This window comes from Cervus elaphus, chromosome 17 (assembly GCF_910594005.1).
Source record: "Cervus elaphus chromosome 17, mCerEla1.1, whole genome shotgun sequence".
Classification (NCBI taxonomy): domain Eukaryota; kingdom Metazoa; phylum Chordata; class Mammalia; order Artiodactyla; family Cervidae; genus Cervus; species Cervus elaphus.
Window position 1 is genome coordinate 46,741,294 of NC_057831.1, and position 18,799 is coordinate 46,760,092.

General features: G+C 41.1%; 1 protein-coding gene across 1 annotated transcript in view; it reads right to left on the bottom strand.

Moving 5' to 3' along the window:
* The window catches only part of LOC122673364 (translation machinery-associated protein 7-like), a 73,115-nt gene extending 60,248 nt beyond the window's left edge, over positions 1-12,867 (bottom strand). The window contains exons 1-3 of the mRNA XM_043871096.1: positions 12,859-12,867; positions 10,191-10,277; positions 6,914-6,970 (exon numbers count right to left, since the gene is read on the bottom strand). Of these exons, the coding sequence (XP_043727031.1) occupies positions 6,914-6,970; positions 10,191-10,277; positions 12,859-12,867 (153 nt within the window). The remainder of the gene's footprint in view (positions 1-6,913; positions 6,971-10,190; positions 10,278-12,858) is intronic.
* Positions 12,868-18,799: the final 5,932 nt, after the last annotated feature.

Here is an 18,799-nt window from a genome sequence, read left to right on the forward strand (position 1 = left end):
TTTGTGTTGTTCCCACTTTATTTTTTTTTTTTTTTTTTTTAATTTTTTTATTAGTTGGAGGCTAATTACTTCACAACATTTCAGTGGGTTTTGTCATACATTGATATGAATCAGCCATAGATTTACACTTATTCCCCATCCCGATCCCCCCTCCCACCTCCCTCTTCACCCGACTCCTCTGGGTCTTCCCAGTGCACCAGGCCCGAGCACTTGTCTCATGCATCCCACCTGGGCTGGTGATCTGTTTCACCATAGATAGTATACATGCTGTTCTTTTGAAACATCCCACCCTCACATTCTCCCACAGAGTTCAAAAGTCTGTTCTGTATTTCTGTGTCTCTTTTTCTGTTTTGCATATAGGGTTATCATTACCATCTTTCTAAATTCCATATATATGTGTTAGTATGCTGTAATGTTCTTTATCTTTCTGGCTTACTTCACTCTGTATAATGGGCTCCAGTTTCATCCATCTCATTAGGACTGATTCAAATGAATTCTTTTTGACAGCTGAGTAATATTCCATGGTGTATATGTACCACAGCTTCCTTATCCATTCATCTGCTGATGGGCATCTAGGTTGCTTCCATGTCCTGGCTATTATAAACAGTGCTGCAATGAACATTGGGGTGCACGTGTCTCTTTCAGATCTGGTTTCCTCAGTGTGTATGCCCAAAAGTGGGATTGCTGGGTCATATGGCAGTTCTATTTCCAGTTTTTTAAGGAATCTCCACACTGTTTTCCATAGTGGCTGTACTAGTTTGCATTCCCACCAACAGTGTAAGAGGGTTCCCTTTTCTCCACACCCTCTCCAGCATTTATTGCTTGTAGTCTTTTGGATAGCAGCCATCCTGACTGGCGTGTAATGGTACCTCATTGTGGTTTTGATTTGCATTTCTCTAATAATGAGTGATGTTGAGCACCTTTTCATGTGTTTGTTAGCCATCTGTATGTCTTCTTTGGAGAAATGTCTGTTTAGTTCTTTGGCCCATTTTTTGATTGGGTCATTTATTTTTCTGGAATTGAGCTTCAGGAGTTGCTTGTATATTTTTGAGATTAATCCTTTGTCTGTTTCTTCATTTGCTATTATTTTCTCCCAATCTGACGGCTGTCTTTTCACCTTACTTATAGTTTCCTTTGTAGTGCAAAAGCTTTTAAGTTTCATTAGATCCCATTTGTTTAGTTTTGCTTTTATTTCCAATATTCTGGGAGGTGGGTCATAGAGGATCATGGAACAGAATAGAAAGCCCAGAGATAAATCCACGAACCTATGGACACCTTATCTTTGACAAAGGAGGCAAGGATATACAATGGAAAAAAGACAACCTCTTTAACAAGTGGTGCTGGGAAAACTGGTCAACCACTTGTAAAAGAATGAAACTAGAACACTTTCTAACACCATACACAAAAATAAACTCAAAATGGATTAAAGATCTAAATGTAAGACCAGAAACTATAAAACTCCTAGAGGAGAACATAGGCAAAACACTCTCCGACATAAATCACAGCAAGATCCTCTATGACCCACCTCCCAGAATATTGGAAATAAAAGCAAAACTAAACAAATGGGATCTAATGAAACTTAAAAGCTTTTGCACTACAAAGGTAGCGTATTTGTACAAAAAATGTTTTTGTGAGGTCTCAGTGCAGAAAGGACAAAAAAATTCCATGTAAAGAAAATGGAACAGAAATTGCTGAAAGTTATGTGCCTCATTAGATGACTAAGCTCTAGAGTCTGGGTTATTGGGCTGCTATTTGTTTTTTGTGGTGGTGGCAGAGGCTCTGTCCTATTCATTGTTGTATGTTCTAGCCAAGTATGGGACATGAATGTCAACCTGTGGCATAATTACAGTCAATTTTTTAATTAATATTTATGGAGCACATATGGAAATATGACAAAAGGGAATCAAAGAAAGAAGAGAAAAATAGGCGTGGATACTGACCTTGATGAATATACATTTTAGCTGAGTTTTTAAAGAACTCAATACATTTATTTAAATAGTTATCTCTCTTCATTTTGCTTTTATTTTGAAATAAACTTTAATGGGCAATTTCCATATTTTGTGGATGTTTGTTTTCCAATGTCATTAAATTATATAATCGTGTTGGTTAAAGATCAACTTTTAAGCATACCAAATATTGATGAGGAGATTGAAATATGGCACAAATTGGTAACATCAAAAATATATGTTAGAGCAGATGCTAGAACCTCTTTTGTTCAAATGTAAATTTTTCTTCAAGTCCAGTCATCGGAAATCATGACTAGTGTTAAAAGTAATGGACAATCTTCTGGAGCCTGTAAAACGTTCGTAATCAAGAAATATTTATTAATCTCATGCCTGTTGAATTGCTAGTAGTTTCTTGCACAGACTTAGAAGTATAAACAAAAAAATCTATTTTATCAATTTCAGCTTGTTTGTGACTTAAAAATGAGTGCACTTTAGTTTTCATAGTGATTTTTCAGGATATACCTTGTTTTGAAATATAAAAGCATAATAATAATGATAACTACTCTCTATTACTAGATCTGAAAAGCAGAATCAAGAAATCAACCGAAGAGTAAATCATTACAACTTTTGCCGATTGTGCATTCTTCACCTAGGTATAGGTATTGTGAGTGGGAGTAATTTCATTTCTTTGCATGCATGCTAAGTCACTTCAGTTGTGTCTGACTGTTTGTTACCCGTGGATTATAGCCTGCTAGGCTCCTCTGTCCATGGGATTCTCCAGGCAAGAATACTGGAATGGGTTGCCATGCCCTTCTCCAGGGGATCTTCCCAACCCAGGGAATGAACCTGTGTCTCTTATGTTTCCTGCATTGGCAGGCAATTTCTTTACCACCGAGCCTCCTGGGAAGCCCTGATTTCTTTAACTAAATGCAAATACAACATTGGTAATATCTTTTAAAGATGAAAATTATCAGTAAGACAATTTTCAAACCAGAAGTTTCTTTAAATTTTGTTCATTGCAAAGGTATAAGTTATTAATTTGAGTTCAGTTCAGAATGGCTAGGAAAATAAGGGGATCAAAAGAGAAAATCAACAACAGAAAATGCTGCAGGTGAATTAATTGATATATTTTTGGTTTAATAGGGAGTTTGCAGCCCTTGAAATGAAAATATCTTCCCTGCACAGGAAAGTGGTAATAGAGTCATACCCTAGTTGCTAGCAGTTACTGGGATAGTACCATTCCCCACATCCTAATTATCCCAAACTTGGTTTCTCTCTCTCCAGAGGAAGGCAGGCCATGAAGAAGTGGAAATGTGGTTTGTGTAAAATTAGTTACCTTTTATGCCTTTGAAAAAACTCTTTAGGTCTTGGAGATTTGCACAAAGCATGCAGTTAGACTAAGGCTTAACATGGACCAAGAGATTACAAGATGAAGGCTAAGTCGTGAGAGTAATTGGAAACTCAGATTTTCACATCAGAAGGGAGAAGATGGCTCAAAAAGTAGAGAGCAGTTAACTGCTCTTGTAGCATCAGCAAGACACTGTGGGGCTTTGTAATTTACAGGGGTCACGGTCCGTGTAGGGTCCGTATTACACTACGTCATCTTCTTCTATGGTTCTGTGCCACACTCCACAGCATAATGACTGTTTTCTTAACCACCCCTTCCTTCCTCTCCAGCATAAAAGCCTCCTGAGATCCCAGCCTCTCATTTGCCTTTCTATAAATCCAACCTTGTGGTTGCTAGGGGTGATCTTTTTAAAAATGTAGACTTGAACATACCACAATCGTACACAATATGCTTCAGCATTCAACTCCCCGGCATAGTACAGGAAATTTTTCACAAGATTCTCCTTATTTTAGTGGTCTCTACTTTTACCGTCTCCTTTCTCTCACACATGATCTAGCCGTTCCAACTACCTCTGCATGGATCAGAACGTTTTGTCAACACTGGTTCTTCTCTTCTAGTCCACCTAGAAAATTGTCCTTTTCTGGGAAGCTTCCCAAACTGAACATGTCTTCTCACAGGTCTCATGCCTTATTACCCTAAACCTCTCCAGCTGGGAACGGCATCTCTGCAGGAAGACTGAAACCACCTGCCCTGTGCTGACAAGCAATCTACAGGGACAAATTAGAAAAGCCGCAGCTCAAGGGAGCCAGAGTTCTAGCTGTTTCACTAATCGTGCAGAAAAATCCACCTTCCTAGCACTAGTATGTGCCAAGTAAGGCCTTTTATTATCATCATCATTATAATAATGGTAATCATCATCACCCCTTGCTTGCTATGGACCTGGCACTGTGCTAAGTGTTTCTACATGGACCATCTCCTTGCATCATCACAATACTTTTATTATCTCATTATCATTATACCTCCCCCCCCCCACCATTTTATGGATGATGGAAGTGGGGTTTGGAGAACTTAAATGATCTGTCCAAGGTTACATAGCTAGTAGTTAGGCAAGTAGGAGTTGACCCTCAGTTGCCCAACTATCTTATTATAAAACACAGGACAGCTTTTAATTAATTTATTTTTTTTTTGCTATCTGAGCCATGAGGGAATCCCAACTTTTAATTTTGATCCATTCATAGGGAAGGATGAAAGGATAGCTTGAGTTCCTTATAAAGGTTAATATCTGCTTTATCTGTTTCAACATATGGACTATATCTCCTTCAAACTTGCATCTCCAGCATCTGTCATTGTCCCTAACATATATGAGTAAATACTTAATTCAATTCTGAATGAATACTGGCCAACATGGACACTCTGTCACTGTAGATTAGGGTAGATATGTAGCAGGGTTATCCTAAATAGAACAAGTTTTCTATCTTAAGACATCTGAATAGGATAATGTAGAGCCCAGAGGACTTATGTTTATTTGATCCTAATTTGGTTTGGGGTTTTATTTTGAGACTTGTCAAAAGAATCAACAGCTAAACAAACTCAGTGTTCACAGGCATCCTCAATAATCACCAAGAACTTTTAGAAAATAATTTTTTTTTTCTTGTAAGGCCTAAGCCTTTACTTTTAGATTTAAAACTGTACTTAAACTTGCTGGAGAGATTCAATCAAGAAAATGTCACACTATGGTTCCACCTACTTACTAACATTGAGGCCCAGTTAACAAAGAGGACTTGACATTAGGGGGGAAGAAAATCTCACCAAGATTCTAGAGATTTTTAGTGGCAGTAGGACTCCTTCAAGGAGAGTGGCTTTGAGTATTCTGTCCTTTAATATAAAACATCACTCAGCAAGCTGCACTCTCTGATAATTTTTATAACAGAACATAACATGTTTTTCCTGCAAGGTCAGAAATGTCAATAAAAAGGGACAAATGGACTTGCCTGCAATTCTCGATTTTGAAAACAGTCTGATCTCTTTAGTACACTGGTGCTGAGGCTTGAAAAGCAAGTATGTGTTCAAAGGGACTCTGGAGGCTGCCCTAGACTTTTAACCAGGACATCTGCCTGAGCGGCCAGGGTATCCTTTGGGGAATAGTGTAATACTTTGACCTTGGGTCAGGGAATATTGGCACCCAGGAAAGAGTGTGTTACATGGCTGCCCCTGGATCCGCCTTTGATTTGAGTTTGACAGTGGTTAAAAGAGGTTTGGGGTAAAAAAAGAAACTTTCCACATAACTAATGGACTGTGTTAGTTTTCTACTTATGCATAATAAATGAGCACAAATGTAGTGGCTTAACATGACTCTCATTTATTATCTCATGGTTCTGTAGGTCAGCAGTTGGGGCAGGCTTGGCTGCCTTCTTACAATCTTACAGGCTGAAATGAAGATATAGGCCAAGCGGTGCTCTCCTCTGTAGGATGTGGGAAAGAGCCTACTTGTACTCACATGCGGGTTGTTGGGAGAATTCAGTTCTCTGGAGCGTAGTTTCTCTGAGATGTAGGAATGGTTTTTGCTGCTCACTAGTGGTAAAGAACCCACCTGCCAATGCAGGAGACGTAAGAAATGTGGGTTGATCCCTGGATTGTGAAGATCTCTGGAGGAAGGCATGGCAACCCATTCCAGTATTCTTGCCTGGAGAATCCCATGGACAGAGGAGCCTGGCAGTCTACAGGACATAAGGTTGCAAAGAGTTGGACTTGAGAGAAATGACTTAGCATGCACACAGGCATACAGCCTCAGCCCCAGGAGGCTGCCCTCAGGTCCTTCCAGGTGCCCCCCTACAACTTCAGACATCAACTGCATACTGAATCTTTCTCACTTTTGGAATTTTTCTTTCTCTTCTTTGACCAGCCAAGAAAGTTTTTGTTTCTAAAAGGCATGGGTGATTAGACTATACCTTTGCAGCTATCTTTGTATTTTAAGGTTAACTGATTTGGGACTTTAATTATATTTGCAAAATTCCTTTATAAGCAGTGCCTATAAAGGGTTATAGATTACAGGTTACAGGTTTTATGTTAGTGTTTAAATGAATAAGTTGGTACTAGAAACCTTAAAGTCCATTTTAGAATTCTGCTCACCATAGGACCAATGTAAATGATTTGTTTTGTATGTACTAGTCAATTTGAACCTTTGAACAATCTATAAGGACACAAACAAACTGCACAATTCACTCAGTAAGTGATGCAGCTGGCATTGGTTACCAGTCTATTCTGAATCTAAAATCGGTGCTCTTCCTTGGTAATAACTGTAATGCCATTCATAAGAACAGCACTCTCTATGTACCAGGAACGGCTACTTTTCATGTGCTAATTCATTTCATCTTCACAACAACCCTGTAATTGGGTACTATTACTGTTCTCATTTTGTGGCTGAAGAAGCTGCAGAGCAGCCAGTGAGCTTTCAGAACTCTCATTGGCATAACACAACTGCTCCAGTTAATCTCAGCTTCTTTATAGCAGCTCAGCATGTGGCCATTCAGAGAGAACTCAAACACGTTGCTGGTATCTGCTCTGGGTGCTCTCAAATTTCTTAGCTCCTTTACGGCTCTTGTTGCCATGTTTTCCTCACTTGCACAATCAGGGGTGGCAGCTCTTGAAACTTGCACGGTGTTGAGGCAAAGGCTGCCTAATAGGCAAAGAAGACTCTACGGAAGACTATTCCAATAAGGAAGAGAGGCCAGAACACAGTCTGAGCTTAACTGCTGAAACCAAGAACTGGAGAGCTTTTAAGAGCAAAGATGGGGGCAAATTCCAGGCCGTCTGTGTTTGCTAACTGGCTTCACTGAAAGAAAAAGTAAACTTTCTCATGATCTGAGGTAGTTTGATAGCTTGGAGCAAGGTGCCTGCCAAAGTTAGGCTCCTGCCTTATCGGGGAAACTTAGACATAGGGGCATCCTTGTCCTCCAAGATGGCATTTCCAATGGATGGCTCCCAGGTCCTTGAGAAAGACCTTCTTGGTCCCTAAAACTGGCAAGAAGCTTTTAAAAAGATTGACCTGTCATAGGAGCAAAGAAAGAATTGACAGATTTTTCTAAACTAAATGCTTTAAAGAGATGGGAGGTCAGGGCTTAGAGTCAGGAAAAAGTCTGTCTAAAGTTTAGTTGGACAAGGAAAATGATAAGACCATCTTCGCTGACCATGAAGACTAAACAGCTAATGTTACTATTGTACTTTCTAATCTGAGAAGTAGTAATCATTGTCACACCCTCCAGGAAACTCTCTCTGACCCTTGAAGTCTAGATTCTGGGCTCCTCCTCTGCAGTCCCAGAGGTCCTGATCTGTCATGTGTAATAGTATATTATGTCAAGCTGCTAACAGCCTAGGGGCCCATCAACAGCATTACAAACAGATATAGAAATAGATAGCATATGTATATACTGTAAACAGAAGTATGTATAAACGGGTTATGTACCTGTATGTATACAAATACTATAACCATTAAAGATTACATTGAAGAAGAAATCTAGTAACTTGTTAAAATGTTCATAATAGATTGTTACGTTAAATAAAAGCAAATTATAAAACACAATGAAAAATATGATCCCAATTAAGGAATATAACAAAGAAGCAAAACCCTCTGGAAGCATATACTTCAAAATGACAGCGTTTATCTGTGGGTAGTGGGGTTATGGATGATTTTTATTTTCTTCTTTGTGTTTTACCATGTTTTTGAATTTTCTACAATGAAAACATATTACTTCTGTCACCAGAATAAAAAACACAATTTTACTCAAAGAACTATGGACAAGAAGAGCCACAAAAGCATTTTTTATGACTCCCCAGCTTTAATCTAATGGAGGCAGACAGAGTGCTTTATAATGTTTCCTAAGCAATTTTTTGTCTTTCTTTTGATACTATCCTTCTAGCTGTTCAAATGTGGACAGAGACCAAACTGACAAACAGATTTCCATGCTTCCTGATCCATTATTTAGTGCATGGGCCAGCAATGCTGTAGGAAAGAAGGTTTGGGGGAAGGATGCATAATAGGATTGTGATGAACCTTTCTTGCTCTGGGCTGTATTTGCATCCTCAGCCTTGAATTGATGTTATTAGTTGATTGACTAATTAATGGAAATGTTTATTTGCACCAATTGGCCCCCTGGCCAGGAAGAATTGTTCAGAAATGGCATGAGCTACATTAGTAAGTAATGAGTTTGCTGTCATAAGAGGTATTCAAGCAGAGTCTGAATGGCCACTTGTCAGAAATGTGATTGAGAGACTTCTAGCCTCATATAAATCAGCTAGTTACCTTTGTGAGACTTGAGATCCTCCCTTAAACTAAGAGAGTCTCAAGGAGAAGGGAGTTAATTATCAGGTTCCCTCTCCTGTAATCTCTGGACAGAACAGGAGGCACAATGAGGCTCCTAGGAACTGAGATGGGGGAACTGGGAAAGTCTTTGCGAGCCAAGACCATCATTCTCTCCCAGGAGTTGTGAGGTTCTCTGTTCTTTGCTTTCCTCTGCAATGGCATCTTGCATGATCTTTGCTAACCCAACCTCTAAGCCACAGAATCTTTCCTCTAGGAAACTGCCAGAGACTGTGTCCTTAGATAAAAAAGAGAGAGAGAGAGATAGAAAGAGAGAAGACAGAGAAAAACAGAGAGAAATAGATTTCAACTCCAGCAAGTACCTGTGGTCAGGGGAGAAACCACTATTACAACTTAAGTTAGTGAAGAATACATCACTTGGTAAAAATACTCAAACCTTCCTCCTCCCAAGGTACCTATGAATGTGTGTGTGCATGTGTGTATGTGTGTGCGCTTAGTCGCTCAGTTGTGTTCAATTCTTTGTGACCACATGGACTGTAGCCCACCAGGCTCCTCTCTCCATGATATGCTCCAGGCAAGAATTCTGGAGTGGCTAGCCATTTCCTGCTCCAGGGGATCTTCCCAACCCAGGGATGGCACCTGGGTCTTCTGCATTACAGGCAAATTCTTTACCATATGAGCCACCAGGGAAGTCCAAAGTGTCTATATATGGGGCAAATTTTCACAACAGTTTCTATTTATGAGAATCTTCATCATCACCTCCACTTTCTTCATCAGTTGTTTGACACTGCAATGATAACTTGAAAATTCTATCTGGGGTCCTTGCATAGCTGATTAGAAGAACATTCTGAAGTTGACTTCTGAATTGTTATTTGAAATATACTAACTAAAATTCATGTGAGGATCCCCTGGAGAAGGGATAGGCTACCCACTCCTGTATTCTTGGGCTTCCCTACTAACTCAGTCAGTAAAGAATCTGCCTGCAATATGGAAGACCAGGGTTCGATCGCTGGGTTGGGAAGATTCCCTGAGGAGGGCAAGACAACCCACTCCAGTATTCTTGCTTGGAGAATCCCATGGACAGAGGACCTGGTGGGTTACAGTTCGTGGGGTCACAAAGAGTCAGACACGCCTGAACAACTAAGCAAAACGCTGCATCTAGAATCCAAAATGGCTTATTGAAATATTTCAGCTCAATTTTTCAGGTTATAGGCAGAAACTTGTGTTTTTATCTGTGTGTTAATCTGAAGACATTTCCTTTATTTATTCAGTGAGCAGAGCCAGCTAACCAGAGAATTGAAAATGCCTTTGAAAAGATAGAAACCATGAGCAAATACAGAAAACACCGGGAGTAAAGTTACTGCCTTTGTGTGTCACAGGGAGGCCTCAGGTTTCAGTGGCCAGATCCTTCTACAACTTCTAACGGTATCCAGCCCCCTTCATCCGTTACCTTTGCCTGGAGCTGCGAAGATTACTTAATAATTGAAGCCATGTTTTTCATTTCCATTCACTTCGTCACTTAATCAGCAGAGTTGTAACTTCTCTTCCCCTAATACATCTTCATTTTCGACCCCATTACCTGTACGGGCTCCAGAGCCTCACCGTTCTTGGTATGGCGTTTCTGTTTTTCAGGTGCTTTCCCAGATCTCTGGAAATCTGCTCCCTGCTAATGGTGCAGATGGGAGAAAAGAGGGTGAGCAGAAAGCGTGAGGGAGGAAGCAGATTCTCCTGATGAATTAGAGGTCCTTGGGGAAGCTGCTTTAACACTGTCACGCACAGTAAAAGAGCAATTTATGGAGTCCTGTTGCATGAAATTTTTCTTACCTTTCAAAGGGGTATTTCTAAAGCCTGCACTGGTATTGACTTTTCCTCTTGAGGTTTACACCTAAGCCAGCTCAGAATTATAATGATAAATATCACTTTTTGGCCCTGACTTGTGCTAAGCACTTTGCACGTATTAATTCATTTATTCATCACAAGAAGTCTCTGAGGAATGTATTATTATCCTTGTTTTGCAGAAGAAGAACCTAAACTTCTGAGAACATAAGCAATTAGCCAAGTGCCTTAGTCCATTTGGGCTGCTATAAACAAATACTATAGACTCGGTGGTTCATGAATAATGTAAACAACAGAAATTTATGGCTCACAGCTCTAGAGGTTGGGAAGTCTTAGATCAAAGTTCCAGATACTCCTTGTCTGGTGAAGCCCAGCTTCCTGTTTCATAGATGACTGTCTTCTCTCTTTATCCTTGCATGGTGGGGGAGCCAAGGGGGTTCTCTGCGGTCTCTTTTCTTAGGGCACTGAATCTCATTCACGAGGCTCCATCCCTGTGACCTAATCACCTCCCAAATCCCACCCCCAAATACCACCCCACTGGGGATTAGATTTCAGTACATCAATTTTGAGAAGCCTGATGTGATATAGGTAATGTTACCTTCAGTTGAAGACATGTTATTTTTGATAGAATAGTCAGAGAAAGGCTTTCTGAAGCAGTGATAATTGCTGAGAACTGAGTGACTCAGTGGTATCTCCAGCTGGGGGAGACCCTGCAGGAACTGAGGCAGTATTTTCACGTGGGCATTACTCTGTTGTTAGTCACGTTTGACTCTTCAAATTAAGTAATAGCACAAAGAAATTTGTAGTGAGACCTCAGTATGGACAGTCTGTGACTGGTGTGTCACTTTTTTGACCCACAGGAAACTTACTTCCAGCCAGATTCAGGGTAGCTCTTGGAGGTACAAAGCAGCTTACCGAGAACTCTTGGGAAAATTATTCCATTTTTAAGGTCTTAGATTTCTTACGTGTTCATCTATAGAATGAGCAGGGAGGGGAGTGGGCATTGGAAGGAAGGCATGATACTTCATCTCTTTGGTGCATGTGTGAATCCTCACCTTTGATTCATCTACTAATGTTATTCCAAAGCTATTTGCATTTGCAAAAATAACTAAATCTGATATGTATTAACCTCTAGTCCCTATGCATTTTATCTTATGGAAACATCATGTGGAAAACCTGAAGGAACTTTCTGGCTAATCCAATATATACCCTCTTAGCCCTCACGACTTTACTAAGTAGCTACTTTTATTATCTCCATTTTATAGATAAGAAACCAAAGTGCAGAAAAAGTAAGAAAAGGAAATAGTGAATATTCACTCTTACGAGGGGCTACGTGAGGGGACTTTAAGATATGATCTATTTCCTAGCCACACTAACTGCCTACTGAATGTCTTAAGGTCTTCATTTTACAAACAGGGAAACCAGGGTCCAGTGAACTTATGTGATTAGCTCAAAAGATGCAAAGAAAAAGGTCAGAGCCAGGGTTTGACCCTAGCTCTGCTGCTGCTGCGGTCCCTTCTTTCGCCACTCATCATGTGTAGCTGGCAGATGGTGATGGTTCCCTTACCAGCGGTGAGGGATTGTGGACTTCTCTCTGCTCTGGTGGATACATCACTCCTGAAAGACACTTGGCACATTTCCAATTACAATGCTGGGCTTTGTAAACGTCGCTTGAGTTACGGGGCTCCAGTGTCTAATTGAACCTATCACTATCACCAGTGAAGAACTAGTACTGACCTCATAGATTTTTTTTTTTTAAATGAGGATTGACTGACGTGCTAGACCTAAAGTGCCTCATCCATGGATCCATAAGAGGTATCTGATGAATGGTCTTCATTGTCGTTATTGGGAAATATGCCTCTTTTTTCATCTGCAAACCTTGGCTCAGTCCTTTACGTTGGATTAAATGCAAAATACATGCCTGATGAATAAATAAAGGAATACATTAAAAAGTAGCAAGCTAAAAACTTGGAGTCTGGGGACCCGAATAATGAGTCCAAGCTCTGTCTTCATCACTGTGACACCATTCAGAAGTTACTTACCATTTTTGAGTTTTCTCCCAAGTATCATGGAGGAGTTGTCCAGAATGATCTCTATCACCCTTTCTAATCAGAGATTCTTAACTTATTTAGCTTAAAACCCATAAAACCCAAGTTAATTTTCCTGCTCCCGTCACTTAGAGACCATTGTTGTTGTCTTGTGCTCAGTCACTTGGTCTTGTTTGACTCTTTGTTACCCTTTGGACTGTAGCCCAGCAGGCTCCTCTGTCCATGGAATTTTCCAGGCAAAAATACTGGACTTGCCTGCGATTTCCTATTCCAAAGAATCTTCCTGAGTCAGGGATCGAACCCATGTCTCCTGCATGGGCAGGCAGGTTCTTTACCACTGAGCCAGCTAGGAGGCCCACTTACCTGTTTCATCGGACACAAAAAATACCTGCTTTCTTGCTTTTGTGTGGGTTCTTTGTGTGTAGACTGGGTTTCACATTTTGGGCTTTAGGACAATAGGGGATATCTCTCCTTTCCTTTCAATATATTTTGTGTTCCTGGTTCTCAGCTGGGGCCAGTTTGGCCCAAGAGGGGCTATTTGATGGTCTGTAGACACTTTCAATTGTTCCACTGTGGATGGGATGCTCCTGGCACCTTGTAGAGGCCAGGGATGCTGCTAAACATTTTACGATGTGCAGGATGGTGCCGCTCTGCCCCAGCAAAAATTGTTTGGCTCAAAATGTCAATAGCGCCAGGGATGAGTGGAGAAGATATTTGCGATGAATGAGACTCCTAACACAGGGCTTGAAAGCACCACTTCCCATCATCTGCTCTGATAGCAGGGTGCTCGCAAACAGAAGTCTGGGCTTAGTGATTAAAGGTGCACATAAAAATCCCCTGGTGTTTTAAAGGATTCAGAGGCACAACGAGGGAGGCTATTACCGTGTGTCAAACTCCTATACAGAGCAAACACATTACCCACCTGTAATGAAGGGTTTCTGAATAGATTAGGGTTGCAGCCTCTACAAGGGAATGTTTTAGCTGGGGGCATGCAGATTTTAGCTGCATGAATAATATCATCATTAATGGGAATTATTATGCTACCCTGGACTGGAAATTTACCCCTGAATGGGTAGCAATATCCTACAGACGGAGGCCATTGAAAACCTGTTTCCTTGGCAGGATATGTGGAGAAGGATTGCATGAGAAGCCGTGTTGGCTGCCGGCTCATGAATGGCTTCAGGCCAACAGATCTGTGCAAGGGACAGAGTAGGGCCAATGGGACAGCGTTAATCAATAACCAGTGTGAGCAGGGGTGACATTGGGACATTGGTCTCTGGTGTCCCCCCTCCCTTCATGCCTTTTCTGATCATGTCCTAGTGCTATGGCTCTGTCTCACTTTGTTGGACAGCAGCTCTCCTGAAAATTCTTCAGAAAATGGGTTAATGAATTCATTCTCTCTAAGGTATCAAGGACGTATGACCTTCTGCAGGATAATTTGTGATTTAGAGGAATGTTGTCAATGAGGCACTCACCATTGAAGGGTAGATGTTTATTTTTGTAGAGGGTCTGCAAGGGTGCCTCCAAGGATATAATCTGCCTCTGTCTGGATTGCTCAAGTCTGGATTTAAGTTGCTGTGGACTCGTTTCTTGCATATCACAATTTTTAGACATTTACTGCATAAAGCAGAGATGAACTGGAGACGCTGTGTTGGAAATGGGGTGGGGCATCCAGGAGTCAAGCCACTGGATTCCTGCCATACCACACCGTACCATGCCACACCATGCTAAGCTAGGGGTCCTGGGGCACCTCTCTGGAATCACAGGCTCCCAGGAACAGTGCTTCTCAAGCTTTTCCTCATCAAGCCCCATTCAGAATATGGGAAGAACTCAACTCTAGGAGGGAGGTGAAGGCCCTGAGAGCTGAATGTGTCAGGAATTGTCTGGCTTGGGAAGCTGTGCCAGAGAGCATAGCATGAAAATCATCGTCCTCGGGTGACCTTGAAAAACCTGGCCACTCAAATGCCTTGCGACTGAAGTAAGTAGATTATAGCCACGGTGTTAACTGATATAATAAATACTAGAGTAACAGAGAATTCATTCTTTAATGCATCAAATAAGTATTCCTGGAGCACCTACCATGTACCAGCTGCTCCTCTAGCTGCGGGAGGGACAGGGCTCTTCAAGGAGTTTATGTTCCAGTAGGGTGGGGGTGGGAGGGGGACAGGAAAAAAACAGACCACAAATAAGTATGCCAAATATATAATCAGTGGGCTTCATAAAACAGTGCAAGACAAGGGACTAGTCTGTGTGTGTGTGTGTGTGTACATGTGTGTGTTGCTTAACTAAGATAGAGGAGTTGGGTAGACTATTGTGAGAATGTGGTCTTTGGTCTTTGAGCTGGAGCCAACGGTGGAACATGATGGTGGAAGAGAGTTCCAGACAGAGAGCCCAGTGTGGGTAAAGGTCTGAGGTGAGAATATCATCTGCATGCTCAAGAAACAGCAAGAAGCCTGATTTCTGTCTAGGAAAATTTTTAATCATCCCTGCCAATTTTTAGTTGTTTTTGACAGCTTCTATATTTTTTGCATTTGACCCTTGTCTCAAGCCCATTGGGCTTCTTATAGTCTACCAGATTACCTTACCTGTCTCTTGAAAAACCTCTAAGCAGGACAAGAAGCAACAGAACCAGACATGGAACAACAGACTGGTTCAAAATTGGGAAAAGAATACATCAAGGTGTATATTGTCACCTTGCTTATTTAAATTCTGTTCAAAGGACATCATGCAAAATGCTGGGCTGGATGACTCACAAGCTGGAATCAAGACTTCCAGGAGAAATCAATAACCTCAGATATGCATATGATACCACTTTAATGGCAGGAAGTGAAGAGGAGCTAAAGAGACTATTGATGCAGGTGTAAGAGGAGAGTGAAAAAGCTGGCTTAACACTCCATTTTCAAAAAACAAAGATCATGGCATCCAGTCCCACCACTTCATGGCAAATAGATGGGTAAAGAGTAAAAACAGTGACAGATTTAATTTTCTTGGACTCCAAAATCACTGCAGACAGAGACTGCAGCCATGGAATTAAAAGAGGCTTTCTTCTTGGAAGAAATGCTATGACACACCTAGATAACATATTAAAAAGCAGAGACATCACTTTGCTGACAAAAGTCTATATAGTCAAAGCTATGGTTTTTCCAGTAGTCATGGTATAGATGTGGGAGTTGAACCATAAAGAAGGCTGAGCACTGAAGAATTGATGCTTTTGAACTGTAGTCCTAAAGAAGACTCTTGAGGGTCTCTTGGACAGCAAGGATATCAAACCAGTCAATCCTAAAGGAAATTAACCCTGAATATTAATTGAAAAGACTGGCGCTGAAGCTGAAGCTCCAAAACTTTGGCTGCCTGATGCCAAGAGCTGACTCATTGGAAAAGACCCTGATGTTGGGAAAGGCCGAGGGCAAGAGGAGAAGGGGGTGACAGAAGATAAGGTGGTTGGATGGCATCACTGACTCAATGGACATGAATTTGAGCAAGCTCTGGGAGATAGTGAAGGACAGGGAAGCCTGGCATGCTGCAGTTCTTGGGGTTGCAAAGAGTCGGACACAATTTAGTGACTGAACAACAACAGTCTACCTCTGGTTATTTTCACACACGTGGAAGTGAGGCTTGGGGAAGTGGAGGGGTAACTTGGCCACACTGGGGCACTTGGGAGTTTGGAAGCACTGAGCTAATCATAAAATTTTAACTCATCTTTCTCTAGAAGCCAAGAGGTACATGAATATTTGTAGACAGGCATCATTTTGAGTTTATGTTCAGAACTTTTAAAGGAAAGATTTCATTTATTCTTTATGACAAACCAGTGTGGTAGGTCCTGTTATAATTCCCATTTTATAGATAACTAAAGTGAGATACATAAAGAGCAAAGAACTTGGGCAAAAATTAGGAGTAACAAACACAGAAGCAGAGTTTGAACCCAGGCACATTCAGAAGACATGAACCTAAGCACATCCTGAAGCCCACATTCTGAAGACAACAAGGATGTTCAGGCCAGTTATTCGAAGGTTTTAAGGGGAGGTGGGATGAATCAGCCTTTCCCATCTGAAAAGCAAGGGCTTCTACAGACCCACTGGTGGGTCCTATTTCATTCTAACAGAGATCTGGCAGACCCTGGAGGACACACTGCAGGGTTTTCTGTATTTAAACACAAGAACCAGTGTCCATTTTCATTTGAGGCAAGGTCTTCTGCCAGCTGGTAGGGAAGTCCCAGTCGTCACTGCTTGGAGTGTCACTCAGGCCGCTCTCTACCCAGCAAGTCTATTTATCGACATATGTGATCAATGGAAGATAGAAAAACTTGAACTTCAAAACACTGGATTCCTCCAGCTTCCTTTCAATGTACTCCCATTAATTGCCATGTACAAATAAGGAGCATTTTATAAACACAGAAGTGACAAGCTCACGTTCTGCAATGACTTTTCTTCACTGCTCCTTCCTTGTGTCAGAAAACAGACAGATCCCAGCCTTGTGACACTCAGCCTCCATTTGGAGGAGCTGCAGACCGCCCCCCCCCACCCCCTGCCCCTGAAGTTCTCTTGTGCTGGGGCATAATGGAAAAACCTTCTCTCCTCCTTCTTCCCATCCTCCTCTCACTTGTCATGGAGTGAGCAGGGCTGGAGTTCAGATGAAGCTTCCTGTATCTCCTGAGGTTAAACTCTGCACAAGAACCCAGGTGGTTGGCTTTGCAAGGCCAAAATAGCAATGTCAATATCAAAACACACAGTATTACCTGGGAAGTTCACTTCTACTTGGGATAGTGAGAGTGCTTCCTGACAAAAGACAGCATATGATTCTGGTCTCTTAAGTCAATTTGCTTAACAGTTCAACCTTGCAAACTCCAACTCTGGAGAAGGAGGCATTCGGCAGCTGTCTCCTTGGGTAGTTTTCATCAAGTGATGGCAGTGTTAACACAAACTTTGGGTACCACTTTGTAGTTCTTATCATAACACAGAGAGAATCTATTGTGCACAGTTCTGTCACTGATGCACTGTTCCTTACAACCTGCATGATCTTGGAAAGATCATTAGAAATCTCAAAGCTGCATTGTCTTGGTTATACAATAGGGATAATAATACTCCTGACAAAGGATAGATTGTTGTAAGGTGGATCAGGCTGGGTTCTGAGTGGCAAGTGACAGAAACCTAATCTGGCTGAGTTAAGCAGAAATGGGATTCACTGAATCACCTGAAGTGATGAGGAATCAGGCATGGAGGCAGAAAGAATAATGGCCAAAGTCAAGAGATGCTGTCAAGGGATATTATCACGGATAGTGGTGGAATTGCTGCTTCTTTGTCTCACTGATTCCTTGTTCATACTCTGGGGCAGGCATAACTGGTTTTCTGAAACTGGAGCATATTATTGACTTTGGCTGAAAGGGTTGCAACTTCCAAAGTGAGAGGCAGTTTCAGCCTTGCAACAAGACTCATCAGGTGGAGAATTACTCAAATGTAGGGGAGGGAATAAGATGATGGGAAGCAAAAATAAATACAAATATTTACTCTCTGAAGATTAAATGGGATTATATTCCTGAACGGAATCTAGCACACAATTGGTCCTAAACAAATGTGAGTTCCATTTTTACCTTCCTATGGATTAACATGTTTACAATTTATGGTAATATTAATGGAGTTTATAAAGCATATTCAAGTGACTTGTAGTGCTGACTTGCTCATTTATTATTTTTTTGCTGTTCTAAGGGGATTGTACTTTTAGCCCCTAAAAACTGTAAATATGTAAACTTGAAACACTATGAAGCTTGTGAAGCTTGAAAAATATCATTTTATTTCATTTGCATGTTTTGTAGACTTTGCTATAACTTTAGAAACTCGGTCCTTATTCTTCCTATTCACTGAAAAAGCTCAACTTATACTTCCAACATTTTGAATATGACAGGAATTTAAATATGAGCCTTATGAGGGCTGATCAGTGTACAAAGTTACTTTGCGATGTGATTTGTGTGTCTAGAACTACTCTACTTATTTTATTCCTTAATGACTAAGTCACTCTCTGGAAATAAATGATCACTTACAGAGACACATGCAGTCTCTCAGGCCCTTGGGGCACCTTTTTAGTGACTGGAAAGAAAGAGACTAAATGTGTGGGTGTCGAGTCCAGCTCAATTCATCTGCTCTGAGTTTCCCTTTGGCTATTCAAGTTGTTTAGGAAGCAGGATAAATTATTATTACAAGAACAGAACTGAGTTCAAACTCTTTTCATCACTCACTAGCTGTGTGACCTCAGGCAAGTTATTTAACTGCCCTGAATCCCAGTTCTCTTATCAGAAAGTAAGTCAGAATTT